Source organism: Coregonus lavaretus, assembly GCF_964263955.1.
Source record: "Coregonus lavaretus genome assembly, chromosome: 3".
NCBI classification, from domain to species: domain Eukaryota; kingdom Metazoa; phylum Chordata; class Actinopteri; order Salmoniformes; family Salmonidae; genus Coregonus; species Coregonus lavaretus.
The window spans coordinates 31,902,883-31,915,960 of record NC_139990.1 but is presented as its reverse complement, the minus strand read 5'-3'; the positions used below and the strand labels follow the sequence as shown (position 1 = coordinate 31,915,960).

At 43.0% G+C, this 13,078-nt stretch overlaps 1 protein-coding gene across 1 annotated transcript; it reads left to right on the top strand.

Moving 5' to 3' along the window:
- Nucleotides 1-1,414: 1,414 nt before the first annotated feature.
- LOC311121492 (homocysteine-responsive endoplasmic reticulum-resident ubiquitin-like domain member 2 protein) lies at nucleotides 1,415-12,708 on the top strand. Its single transcript, XM_084157968.1, has 9 exons — nucleotides 1,415-1,535; nucleotides 1,980-2,256; nucleotides 5,276-5,353; nucleotides 5,536-5,652; nucleotides 5,960-6,093; nucleotides 10,787-10,918; nucleotides 11,011-11,301; nucleotides 11,625-11,736; nucleotides 12,045-12,708. Exons 2-9 carry the CDS (start codon nucleotides 2,110-2,112, stop codon nucleotides 12,213-12,215), a joined length of 1,182 nt encoding a protein of 393 aa, XP_084014094.1. The 5' UTR covers nucleotides 1,415-1,535; nucleotides 1,980-2,109; the 3' UTR covers nucleotides 12,216-12,708.
- The last annotated feature ends 370 nt before the right edge of the window (nucleotides 12,709-13,078 follow it).

Sequence of the window (13,078 nt, the reverse complement as noted above, 5' to 3'; positions counted from 1 at the left end):
AAATACCTTTTTTACATAAGTATTCAGACCCTTTGCTATGAGACTCGAAATTGAGCTCAGGTGCATCCTGTTTCCATTGATCATCCTTGAGATGTTTCTGCAACTTGATTGGAGTCCACCTGTGATAAATTCAATTGATTGGACATGATTTGGAAAGGTACACACCTGTCTATACAAGACGGGGCGACCCAACTATATTGTGTGCAAGTAAAAATAGATTAATTATATGGAGGATTTGCTCTTTCTGTGTGTTAATGTATATTTGAGGTATATGTGTTTTTGTTTCGTTTTTTTAAACCTTTCCCTTGGGAACTTAACAAATTCAAGGTGTGAACTGGGAAGGAACTTGTGTTGGGAGAGAGTTTAGTTATTGACTAGACTGGTGGGGGTCAGGAGTGCAGGCGGCTTGGGCTGGCTGGTCGGTCTGGCTGAAATTTGATATAGAGGATGTCTTAATAATGACAATCAAAAGTCTTTATATTTTTTCAAGAGTTGTTCATTTGTTAGGCTATTGGTTAAAGGTGCAACACAATATGTATTATTGAATTACCTAGTTCATTCTTATTAATCACTTAAACATATTTAATAATGATCTTTTACCTAGCTTCTAAAAACCAAAGTGGCACCCCTGGATTAGGGCCTAATGAAATTATTTCAATTGATTGACTTCCTTATATGAACTGTAACATTTACATTACATTTTAGTCATTTAGCAGACGCTCTTATACAGAGCGACTTACAGTTAGTGAATGCATACATGTTTGTTTTTTTGTACTCCTCAAGGACACAAGATGGCTTTCCATACAAAGGCAGTTCTTTATTATTATTATTATATATATATATGTATTATTTTTTTTGTAACTCAGTAAAATCTTTGAAATTGTTGCATGTTGCTTTTATATTTTTGTTCAGTATAAATGATATAGCGAGCAACAAATACAAGCACATAACGAAATGCTCCCGAGTGGCGCAGTGGTCTAAGGCACTACATCGCAGTGCTAGCTGTGCCACTAGAGAGCCTGGTTCGAATCCAGGCTCTGCTGTAGCTGGCCGCAACCGGGAGACAATGGGGCGGCGCACAATTGGCCCAGCGTAGTCCAGGGTAGGGGAGGGAATGGCCGGCAGGGAGGTAGCTCAGTTGGTAGAGCATGGCGTTTGCAACGCCAGGGTTGTGGGTTCGATTCCCACGGGGGGCCAGTATGAAAAGAATAATAATAATAGAAAAATACAAAAAACAAATACAAAAGAATAATGTATGCACTAACTGTAAGTCGCTCTGGATAAGAGCGTCTGCTAAATAATGTAAATGTGCTACCGTTTTTCAGACTCGTTTCACGCGATTCTCGATTCAACTATACTAGTTCCGGATGTGGGCGGAACAGCTGTTTAAGACACGAATACGTATTTCCACTTTCCTTTAGCTAGCGGCTAGCTAGCAGGCCAGAAAAAACTGGTCGGATATTCAGATTATATTCAAGGACTTGTAACTGATCTTTAAAGGTGATCAAGTTAAAGTTCAGTCGCTGGAAGCTAAGGTGGGTAAAGATATTTTATCGGCCTGACATTGCGAGAGACTGATCATCCTCACCTCATCTGCGTTGCCAGACAGTTGAGGATAACCAAGAATGATAACTGTTGTTAGCTAGCCAGCTAACGTTAGCGCTGAAACCTCTGCTGTACCATAGGCTGGTAGCTAACTATCTATGCTAATGCTCAGCTTGCCAGATAAAATGACAAGCTCATTAGCCGTAGTTAGTTACCTAAGTAGGCACTTTCAGAGTGGTGATCCTCATTATACCTGCCACTTTCTGATCTGACAAACCGTAGATAGCTAACTAGGTATTTAGTCTGTGTAAATCAATTCTACTTCGCTTGCATAACACAGTGTAAACGTGTCCAAACAATGTCTTTCATCTTTTTTTCCACGTTTCAATGTTGTGACTAAGTATTAGCTAACAAGCTAACATTACATCTTGCAGCTGGAGATGGATAACATTTTGTAGTCCTCCGCATTGGAAGAGACCTTTCTGTTGTTCCAGCCCAACAAATCTGGGCTATGTGCAAGGCACCATAAGACTCCCAAGAAGACACTAACAGGTGGTTTAAAACATGGACCAGGGTGTTGCCGACAGTCCTGTTATCCTTGTCATCAAGGCACCCAACCAGAAGTATGATGACCAGACCATTAACTGCTTCCTGAACTGGACAGTGGAGAAACTAAAAACCCATATCTCACATGTATATCCCAGTAAACCGGTGAGTAGGCTCTGGTTTACATACAGTGAGATTAGTCTCAGTTTTCATTTCCCTTGAGGTCTGTTAAGATCAATTATGTATATAAACCCTGGATTGCTGATGCTATGTATTGGCCAATGAGAAGCTTCGAAGCCACCGGTCGGCCATATTGGCACTCCCCAGAAGAAGCAGTCCTCATGTTTCAATTAAATGTTTCAAGGACAGAATTACATGTATTTAAATATATATATATATATATATATAATAATTGTAGTGGGGACAGTAACATTAGTACTTTATAGAAATTATGTATTTTTATGTTTAGCTCACATAATATAATTTAAAAGTATGCATCAAGGTGTCTAACAAAATAAACGTGGCAAAAACAAATGTAGACGTTAATACATGTACTATTACCAGTGGGAATGAGATTTTTAAACCCATCACAGCATCCAAAGGAATGTCAAAACACACCTTGGCAAACTACTCTAGGGGAAAAAGAGAGGTGGGAGGAGGAGAAAGCAATGAAGAAAGGTTGTGCTAAGCATATATTTGAAAATAGTATTGGCTTGAAAGTGTGTAGATTTGATGTCAGGCTGGAAGGAGGGCAGTGAGATTACTTTGTTCTCCCCTATAATCTGATTTAATTACGGTTCCTGCTCAGTAATCATTGTAAACACTGAACACTTAACAGCACTCTTGTCTAGTAATCAGTCTGTTGTCTGTTCTCCAACTTCTCTGGTTAGTGTCATCGATCTCATTACTGTTTACCATAATAGTTTTAACCAGGTGACGGAGCCTTAACAAAAACAGTCTGTTGAAAACATACGATTTTGGTTTAGATTTCAGCATTACTGTAGGACTGACATCACAAGAATTGCAATGTATACTCAAAAATGGCAAGCTACCACTGGCGCTGTCATTACCCTACTACAGCTACTATGTCTAGCCTAATCCTTGGTTTCCTAACTCCTGTCAATCCGATTAACTAAACTGCCCTATGTACAGTGCCTTCAGAAAGTATTCACACCTGTTATTTTCCCACATTTTGTTGTGTTACTGCTTGATTTTTAAATGGATTAAATTGAGATTTTGTCACTAGCCTGCACACAATACCCCACAATGTCAAAGTGGAATTATGTTTAGGGAATTTTTTACAAATGAATAAAAAATGAAAAGCTTAAATAAGTACAGGAGTACAAATGTGCTTAACAAGTCACATAATAAGTTGCATGGACTCACTCTGTGTGCAATAATAGTGTTTAACATGATTTTTGAATGACTACCTCATCTTACAATTATCTGTAAGGTTTTTCCAGGATAAAAAAATAAACTAAATGGAGCTAAGCATAGGCAAAATCCTAGTGGAAAACCTGGTTGTCTGCATTCCACCAGGCATTGGGAGATGAATTCACCTTTCAGCAGAACAATAACCTAAAACACAAGGGCAAATCTACGCTGGAGTTGCTTACAGAGAAGACAGTGAATGTTCCTGAGTGGCCGAGTTACAGTTTTGACTTAAATCTACTTGAAGATCTATGGCAAGACCTGAAAATTGTGTCTAGCAATGACCAACATCCAATTTGACGGAGCTTGAAGAATTTCACTGCCAAAGGTGTGAATGCTTATGTAAATGATGATTTCTGTGTTTTATTTTCAATACATTTGCAAAAATGTCTAAAAACATGTTTTCACTTTGTCATTATGAATTCAGGCTGTAACACAACAAAATGTGGAATAAGTCAAGGGATATGCATACTTTCTGAAGGCACTGTAGCTAGTGGTGTGGGCCTTTCCAGTTACCTTAGGATCAACCGTTTGATCTTGTGATCTCCAACTGCCCTTTGTCTAACATGCTGACTAGACCGGTGAATGTTAATTTTGTCCATCCACACCAGACGCGATCAGGACACGCAGGTTGAACTATTGAAACGAACTCTGAACCAACTATATTAATTTGGGGACAGGTCTAAACACATGCAACATTCATGGCCATTTAGCTAGCTTGCTGTTGCTAGCTAATTTGTCCTGGGATATAAACATTGGGTTGTTATTTTACCTGAAATGAACAAGGTCCTTTTTTTCTTTGTAGAATTTTGACCCATTATGAGTCACACAAAATCGTGTGTTCTCTACTCTGACAATTAATCCACAGATAAAAGGGGAAACCTAGTTGGTTTCTAGTAATCTCTCCTTCAGTCTTCTGTGGACTTTATATGGCGGTTGGCAACCAACTTTAAGGTGTATTACCACCACCAACTGGACTGGAGTGTGCACCTCAGTTCATCTTTCAATCACCCATGTGGGTATATGCTCATAAAAACCAATGAGGAGATGGGAGAGGCGGGACTTGCAGCGCATCAAGCGTAAAAAATAGAACCAAGTTCTATTTTAGCACCTGGCTACGCAGACTTGTGAGCAGTTTGGATGAAATGATTGAATAACATGGATGTATACATTTATTTTGCAGCGCACATAACGCGAGCGGTGTGGTCAGCATGTAAGGCTAGTCTCGCGTTGCCATCCTTCCAAGTCTCATCCGTCACAGTCTGGGAGCTGAGGCTAGTCTAAGCTATTCTATTTATTTAAATCACTACTACTTATATGTTCTTATGAAATGTAAGAAAGTGAATGGCAATCTTCACCGGACCCAAAGTGAAGGAAAGCGAAAGGAAAACCCCTGTTTTCAGGGGTTATCAAATCAATTAATTAAATGTACTTTATAAAGCCCTTTTTACAACAGCAGTTGTCAAAAAGTGCTTTACAGATGCCCAGCCTAAAACCCCAAAGAGCAAGTAATGCAGAGACCGAAGCACAGTGGCTAGGAAAAACTTGATAGAAGGCAGGAACCTAGGAAGAAACCTAGAAAGGAACCAGGCTCCGAAGGTTGGCCAGTCCTCTTCTGGCTGTGCTGAGTAGAGATTTAAGAGTAGATGTGGCCATTAAGGCCAGATCGTTTTCAAGACTGTCATAGATGACCAGCAGGGTCAGATAATAAATCAGCTGTTCTATGTCCTCAACTGTCTGATTTTTATTGCAGAGCTTCAAAGACCAGAGGCTGGTGTATTCTGGGAAGCTCCTCTTGGATCACTTAATACTGAAAGATGTGCTCAGAAAGGTCTGTATGCTGCATTCATTTTCTTATCTTTCATCTTCACATAGATATTCTGTTCAGAGATTACGGCAATGTATGCATTCATCCTAGATCTCATTCTTAAAGTCAAGCTGATTCCTCTGATTGTACTTTGTCAACGCAATAGTGTGGCTGTCCTTGCTAATGGCCACGGATGACTCTTACAGCAGGATGAGTACCACATGGTCCACCTGGTGTGTGCATCACGCACGCCTCCTGGTTCCCCCAAGCTCCATAGCAGCCACAGTAACAAGGCCCCTGGAGTCCCCTCTACAAGCTTCACAGTGAGTTACCCTTATGCATGCATCACCCATCATACTGCTCTGTTCATTGCCACTCATTTCAACATCCCAGCACACCTAGGGCTAGCCTGAGTCTGTTTGTGCTATCATGCCAACACCTTGTCACTCATTGTCATGCCAAAAATGGCTTGACAATGAGCTATGGAGTTGGCAAGAGCACAAACAGATCTGGGACCAGGCTAACCTAGGCCTACTCTCTATTGTAATCCATACAGCTCCTGATGAATGAAAAGTTTGTTAAGTAGAGTTAGAGAAGTAAAATAATCAACTTATTTGTTTGTTTTCTCAGACGGGTCAGAGCCCCAGTCTCCCCTCCCATAGCCAAGATGGCCAATCAACCTCCACAGTAGAGAGCTCTGATGGGCTGAGACATCGCACAGGCCCCGCCCCTAACCATGCAGCACACCCTGCCTTTATGATAGAGTAAGTCCTTATACACCAACCTCTCAATTATAACAGGGTTAGTTCTGGCCACATGTTATGATTGGCCAAGAGGTGTACTACTGTTTAGAGTTCTCACTTCCTTTTTTTATTTTTTTTATTTCACCTTTATTTAACCAGGTAAGCCAGTTGAGAACAAGTTCTCATTTACAACTGCGACCTGGCCAAGATAAAGCAAAGCAGTGCGATAAAAACAACAACACAGAGTTACATATGGGGTAAACAAAACATAAAGTCAAAAATACAACAGAAAATATATATACAGTGTGTGCGACTATAGTAAGTTATGGAGGTAAGGCAATAAATAGGCCATAGTGCAAAATAGTTACAATTTAGTATTAACACTGGAATGATAGATGTGCAAAATATGATGTGCAAATAGAGATACAGGGGTGCAAATTAGCAAAATTAAATAATATGGGGATGAGGTAGTTGGGTGGGCTAATATCAGAAAGGCTGTGTACAGGTGCAGTGATCGGTAAGCTGCTTTGACAACTGACGCTTAAAGTTAGTGAGGGAGATAAGTGTCTCCAGCTTCAGAGATTTTTGCAGTTCGTTCCAGTCATTGGCAGCAGAGAACTGGAAGGAATGGCGGCCAAAGGAGGTGTTGGCTTTGGGGATGACCAATGAGATATACCTGCTGGAGCGCAGACTACGGGTGGGTGTTGCTATGGTGACCAGCGAGCTAAGATAAGACGGGGATTTGCCTAGCAGTGATTTATAGATGACCTGGAGCCAGTGGGTTTGGCGACGAATATGTAGTGAGGGCCAGCCAACGAGCGTACAGGTCACAATGGTGGGTAGTATATGGGGCTTTGGTGACAAAACGGATGGCACTGTGATAGACTACATCCAATTTGCTGAGTAGAGTGTTGGAGGCTATTTGGTAAATGACATCGCCGAAGTCAAGGATCGGTAGGATAGTCAGTTTTACGAGGGCATGTTTGGCAGCATGAGTGAAGGAGGCTTTGTTGCGAAATAGGAAGTCGATTCTAGATCTAACTTTTGATTGGAGATGCTTAATGTGAGTCTGGAAGGAGAGTTTACAGTCTAACCAGGCACCTAGGTATTTGTAGTTGTCCACATACTCTATGTCAGACCCGCCGAGAGTAGTGATTCTAGTCGGGTGCGCGGGTGCAAGCAGCGTTCGGTTGAAGAGCATGCATTTAGTTTTACTAGTGTTTAAGAGCAGTTGGAGGCAACGGAAGGAGTGTTGTATGGCGTTGAAGCTTGTTTGGAGGTTTATTAACAGTGTCCAATGAAGGGCCAGATGTATACAAAATGGTGTCGTCCGCATAGAGGTGGATCCGAGCACCAGCAGCAAGAGCGACATCATTGATATACACAGAGAATAGAGTCGGCCCGAGAATTGAACCCTGTGGCACCCCCATAGAGACGGCCAGAGGTCCAGACAACAGGCCCTCCGATTTGACACATTCAACTCTATCTGAGAAGTAGTTGGTGAACCAGGCGAGGCAGTCATTAGAGAAACCAAGGCTATTTAGTCTGCCAATAAGAATGCGGTGGTTGACAGAGTCGAAAGCCTTGGCCAGGTCGATGAAGACGGCTGCGCAGTACTGTCTTTTATCGATCGCGTTTATAATATTGTTTAGGACCTTGAGCGTGGCTGAGGTGCACCCATGACCAGCTCGGAAACCGGATTGCATAGCGGAGAAGGTACGGTGGGATTCGAAATGGTCGGTGATCTGTTTGTTAACTTGGCTTTCAAATACTTTCGAAAGGCAGGGCAGGATGGATATAGGTCCATAACAGTTTGGATCTAGAGTGTCACCCCCAATCTCTGGGGATCTCAGACGTTACGAAAGAGAGGTTGAACAGGCTAGTAATAGGGGTTGCGACAATTTCGGCGGCTAATTTTAGAAAGAAAGGGTCCAGATTGTCTAGCCCAGCTGATTTGTAGGGGTCCAGATTTTTCAGCTCTTTCAGAACATCAGCTGTCTGAATTTGTGTGAAGGAGAAGCGGGGGGGGCATGGGCAAGTTGCAGCGGAGGGTGCAGAGCTGGTGGCCGGGGTAGTGGTAGCCAGGTGGAAAGCATGGCCAGCCGTAGCAAAATGCTTGTTGAAATTCTCGATTATTGTAGATTTATCGGTGGTGACAGTGTTTCCTAGCCTCAGTGCAGTGGGCAGTTGAGAGGAGGTGCTCTTATTTTCCATGGACTTTACAGTGTCCCAAAACTTTTTGGAGTTAGTGCTACAGGATGCAAATTTCTGTTTGAAAAAGTTAGCCTTTGCTTTCCTAACTGATTGTGTATATTGGTTCCTGACTTCCCTAAAAAGTTGCATATCGCGGGGGCTGTTCGATGCTAATGCAGTACGCCACAGGATGTTTTTGTGCTGGTCAAGGGCAGTCAAGTCTGAGGAGAACCAGGGGCTATATCTGTTCTTAGTTCTGAATTTTTTGAATGGGGCATGCTTATTTAAGATTGAGAGGAAAGCATTTTTAAAGAACAACCAGGCATCCTCTACTGACGGAATGAGGTCAATATCCATCCAGGATACCCGGGCCAGGTCAATTAGAAAGGCCTGCTCGCTAAAGTGTTTTAGGGAGCGTTTGACAGTGATGAGGGGTGGTCGTTTGATCGCGGACCCATTACGGACGCAGGCAATAAGGCAGTGATCGCTGAGATCCTGGTTGAAGACAGCAGAGGTGTATTTAGAGGGTTAATTTGTCAGGATGATATCTATGAGGGTGCCCATGTTTACAGATTTAGGGTTGTACCTGGTAGGTTCGTTGATCATTTGTGTGAGATTGAGGGCATCTAGTTTAGATTGTAGGTTGGCCGGGGTGTTAAGCATATCCCAGTTTAGGTCACCAAGCAGTACGAACTCTGAGGATAGATGGGGGGCAATCAGTTCACATATGGTGTCCAGGGCACAGCTCGGGGCTGAGGGGGGTCTGTAGCAAGCAGCAACAGTGAGAGACTTATTTCTGGAATGGTGGATTTTTAGAAGTAGAAGCTCAAACTGTTTGGGCACAGACCTGGATAGTATAATAGAGCTCTGCAGGCTATCTCTACAGTAGATTGCAACCCCACCCCCTTTGGCAGTTCTATCGAGACGGAAAATGTTGTAGTTGGGGATGGAAATTTCAGAATTTTTGGTGGCCTTCCTAAGCCAGGATTTAGACACTGCTAGAACATCAGGGTTGGCGGAGTGTACTAACGCAGTGAATAACTCAAACTTAGGGAGGAGGCTTTGGATGTTAACGTGCAAGAAACCAAGGCTTTTACGATTACAGAAGACAACAAATGATAACGCCTGGGGAGTAGGAGTGATACTGGGGGCTACAGGCCCTGGGTTAACCTCTACATCACCAGAGGAACAGAGGAGGAGTAGAATAAGGATATGGCTAAAGGCTTTAAGTACTGGTCTTCTAGTATGTTGGGTACAGAGAAAAAAAGGGGCAGGTTTCCGGGCGTTGTAGAATAGATTCAGGGCATTATGTACAGAAAAGGATATGGAAGGATATGAGTACAGTGGAGGTAAACCTAACCGTTGGGTAACGATGAAAGAGATGGCATCACTGGAGGCACCGATTGAGTCGGTCTCCGCGTGTATTGGGGGTGGGACAAAGGAGCGATCTAAGGCAGGGCTGGGGGATCTACAGTGAAATAGTACAATAAGAAATAACCGAAACAGCAATAAGCAAGGCATATTGACATGGGAGAGAGGCATAAAGCAATCACAGGTGTAATTCGAGAGAGCTAAGACAGCAGCTGGTAATGGCGACAAAGTTTGGGCTGAGGCTAAACATAAACAGGATGCGGTACCGTAAAAAGGAACAGTCCAGCAGGCATCAGCTGTATAGCTGAGTTATCATAAGGTCTGGTGAACAGCAATAGGATAGTTCGGAGGTAGTTCGGGGGCTGCTATAGCACTAGCGAGCAAGAGGCCACGGCTAGCGTGTGCTAGCGGGCCGGGGCTAGCAGATGGATCTTCGTGGTCGATGTCGTAACGGGAAGCCTGTTGTAACCACATCAGACGATTTCGTCGGCAGACCAGTCGTGTTGGATCGGCGGGGCTCCGTGTCAACACTAGGAGGTCCCGTCCGGTTGACAGAGCGGTAGATAGCCGGGAGATGGGCCTGGCTCAAGGCTAACTCAGGGCTGATTAGCCAACCACAAACGTCCATTTGGTTGCAGCTAGCTGGTAGCGATGAATCCGGTGTTAAAGGTCCAGTGATTCAGTGATTCCGGCAGAAAAACCGATATGTTCAGGGTCGATTACGCGCTGTGCAGACTGGCCGAAATAATAGTCCAGGCTAGAGCTGGCTGGCTGGTAGGTAGTGCAGGCCACGGCTACGGACAATGGTGAAGACCGCTAACGGTGGCTAATAGCAAGTAGCTAGTTAGCTGGCTAATTTCAGCCAGAGGTTCTGGATAAAAAATTTATGAAGAAACAACAGAATCCGTTCCACATTGGGTGAGGCGGGTTGCAGGAAGGTATATTTAGTTAAAGGATGGAAAGTGAGATTGAGAAATATATACGAAAAAGACAAAAAAAAAAAAAAACTGGCTATTTACATAAGGACACTCAGAAAACACGACCGCACTGCTATGCCGTCTTGGGGAGTAATAGATTAGTGTTTGTATGTGTTAATTGTTCTACTGGTAATGCCAAACCGTTTACCCATAGCTGTGTACTTCTATTGCAGCTACATGTGGAACCAGTTCCCTCCACAGCAACACCCTCCCAACAACATGCCAGCCTACCCTGGCATACAGTACAATCCCATGACGCTGCTGTGGTGGCAGCAGGTGTACGCCCGGCAATACTACATGCACTAGTAAGTCTGCTGTCTCACAACTGTGTGACAATATGCTCAATTACCCTTGCTGTGTCATGCAATTATTCTCCTTTCTCTGTCTCGCCCTTCAGTCTGATGTTGGCTGCCTCGTCTCACCACCTCAGGCCTGACCTGCTCTCGGCCCAGCCCGGCCAATCAGATCCTCAGAACCTGCCTCCCGCTGAGGAGCGCCGTGGCGAGCCCGACATCCAGATGAATGCCCAAGGAGGGGAGGCGCATTTGAACGAGGAGGAGCAGAACCATGATTGGCTGGACTGGGTGTACACGGTGTCACGCGTTGCCATCTTGCTCAGCATTGTCTACTTCTACTCCTCCTTTAGCCGCTTTGTCATGGTGATGGGCGCAATGTTGTTGCTATACCTGTGAGTATTCCCCTGCACCCTCTCAACTTAAAACTATGTGTCCCTGCTAACGGTGACATAGTAGACTGATCCCAGATCTGTATGTGCTGTCTTGCCAATATCCATAGTGATAGCTATACAGCTCTGGGATCAGGCTAGAGACATTCAATATATTTGTAGAAATTGTGTAAATGGAAAATGAGATTGTTCTGAATCCTTTAAATTAACCCTATACCTTTCTATCTGGGTCTTCTTGGGTCTTTGACCCAACAAATGTGTTGTGAACGGTCACCCATTATGTATCACAGGTTTTGTCAATGGCTGTTTCTCTGTGTTTACATTAGGCACCAAGCAGGGTGGTTCCCCTTTACCCTGGAGAATGAATTTCAGAACCATGGGGATGGGCCCCACCAGGATGAGATGGAGGCCGACCTTCATCATGACCTCCAAGAGATGGTAGGTCATCTTTAACCTCTGACCATTAACCTCTAGTTTAAGTGCTTCTGAATATCAGGACAGATAACTCCTTGAATGATGCAGTAATTTAATTTGTAATAGCACTGATGAATGATGTATGTAATTCTTGTCTGGTAACTTAATATGGTATTGCTATGGTGAATGATTACAATTGCACTGATGCATGTAGCAAATGTGTCTTTCGATGGAAAGAGTTTGTTGGAAATGTTAGAGGAAAGAATGTATCCAGTATTCCAGTTTATCTGTGCAATGGCTAATTTACGTGTTGCCATTTTTGGCCTACACAGGAGCGGGTGATGGATGAAGGCTTGGGGGACGACGATGGGGACAGTGGAGAGGAAGGACTGCAGGATCCCAATGGTATTCCTCATGCTGGCTTTTTCTCTACGACTTGGTCTTTTATTGTCACGTTCTTCATGTCTCTCATACCGGAGGGGCCACCCAATGCTGCCAACTGAGCCATGGGAAAATGGCACTACTGACTGGATTGAATGGCACTACTGACTGGACTATTTTAGTATGCCCAGCGAGTTCACCCCTCTCTACCGGATCACAGGGCACTACAGAAGAACTGAATGGTCACTCAGCCACACAGACAAAAAGGCTTTGAACAGGTTTTGAAGTGAACAACTGAATGACGCTTTGGGGAAAAAAGGACATCATTTGAAACCTTCAAAATCATGAGATCTAAATATTCTTCAGAACAATCTTCTGTCATTGTAGAATATGAAAGTATGACTTGAAAGTTGTTATAAGAAGACAGAGAGCATTGATCCCTGTGATATTATGTTTAATACCCATAAACCTATTTCCGAGTGAAATAATGAATCAAGTATGTAATGTCGGTATAAATGCAATATTTGTTCAATTGTAAATCTGTGTAATATTGTATTTAATATAAACTTGTAGGACTGGCTTGATTCAATCAATCAGTTTTAAAGACCCTACCCTAAATCCTATTCATTGTGTTATATTTGGCGCGTAATGTGAACTTCAGTTCAGATGGAACCTCACGTTCGTTTGTTCGAATCATGATTGAAAACAGACACTTTATTTTTGAAAGAAAATATTTGATCCAGTATTTTTTTTAAAAGACATGAATATTAGCTATTGTTTTTAATATTCATTAATATAATGACGGTGCAGCAAAACCGTCTTTGAAGAATGCTGATCCTGGGTTTCCATGGTTACTAGCTAAATTGCGGTGCGTCCTTTGAAGTTGTGTGGCCAGAAAATGCTATTTAGCAAACTAACGTTAGCTAATTTTATTTAACTTTGACAAAGAAAATAACCATTGAAAATACTGAGACGAGTTGCCTAC

What these genes read in the sequence shown, in the direction of transcription:
- LOC311121492 (XM_084157968.1), top strand. Translation starts at nt 2,110, where the DNA reads ATGGACCAGGGTGTTGCCGACAGTCCTGTTATCCTTGTCATCAAGGCA. An exon ending in CGGCAATACTACATGCACTA is followed by an intron (nt 10,919 to 11,010) that starts GTAAGTCTGCTG and finishes CTCGCCCTTCAG; the next exon opens with TCTGATGTTGGCTGCCTCGT. An exon ending in ATCATGACCTCCAAGAGATG is followed by an intron (nt 11,737 to 12,044) that starts GTAGGTCATCTT and finishes TGGCCTACACAG; the next exon opens with GAGCGGGTGATGGATGAAGG.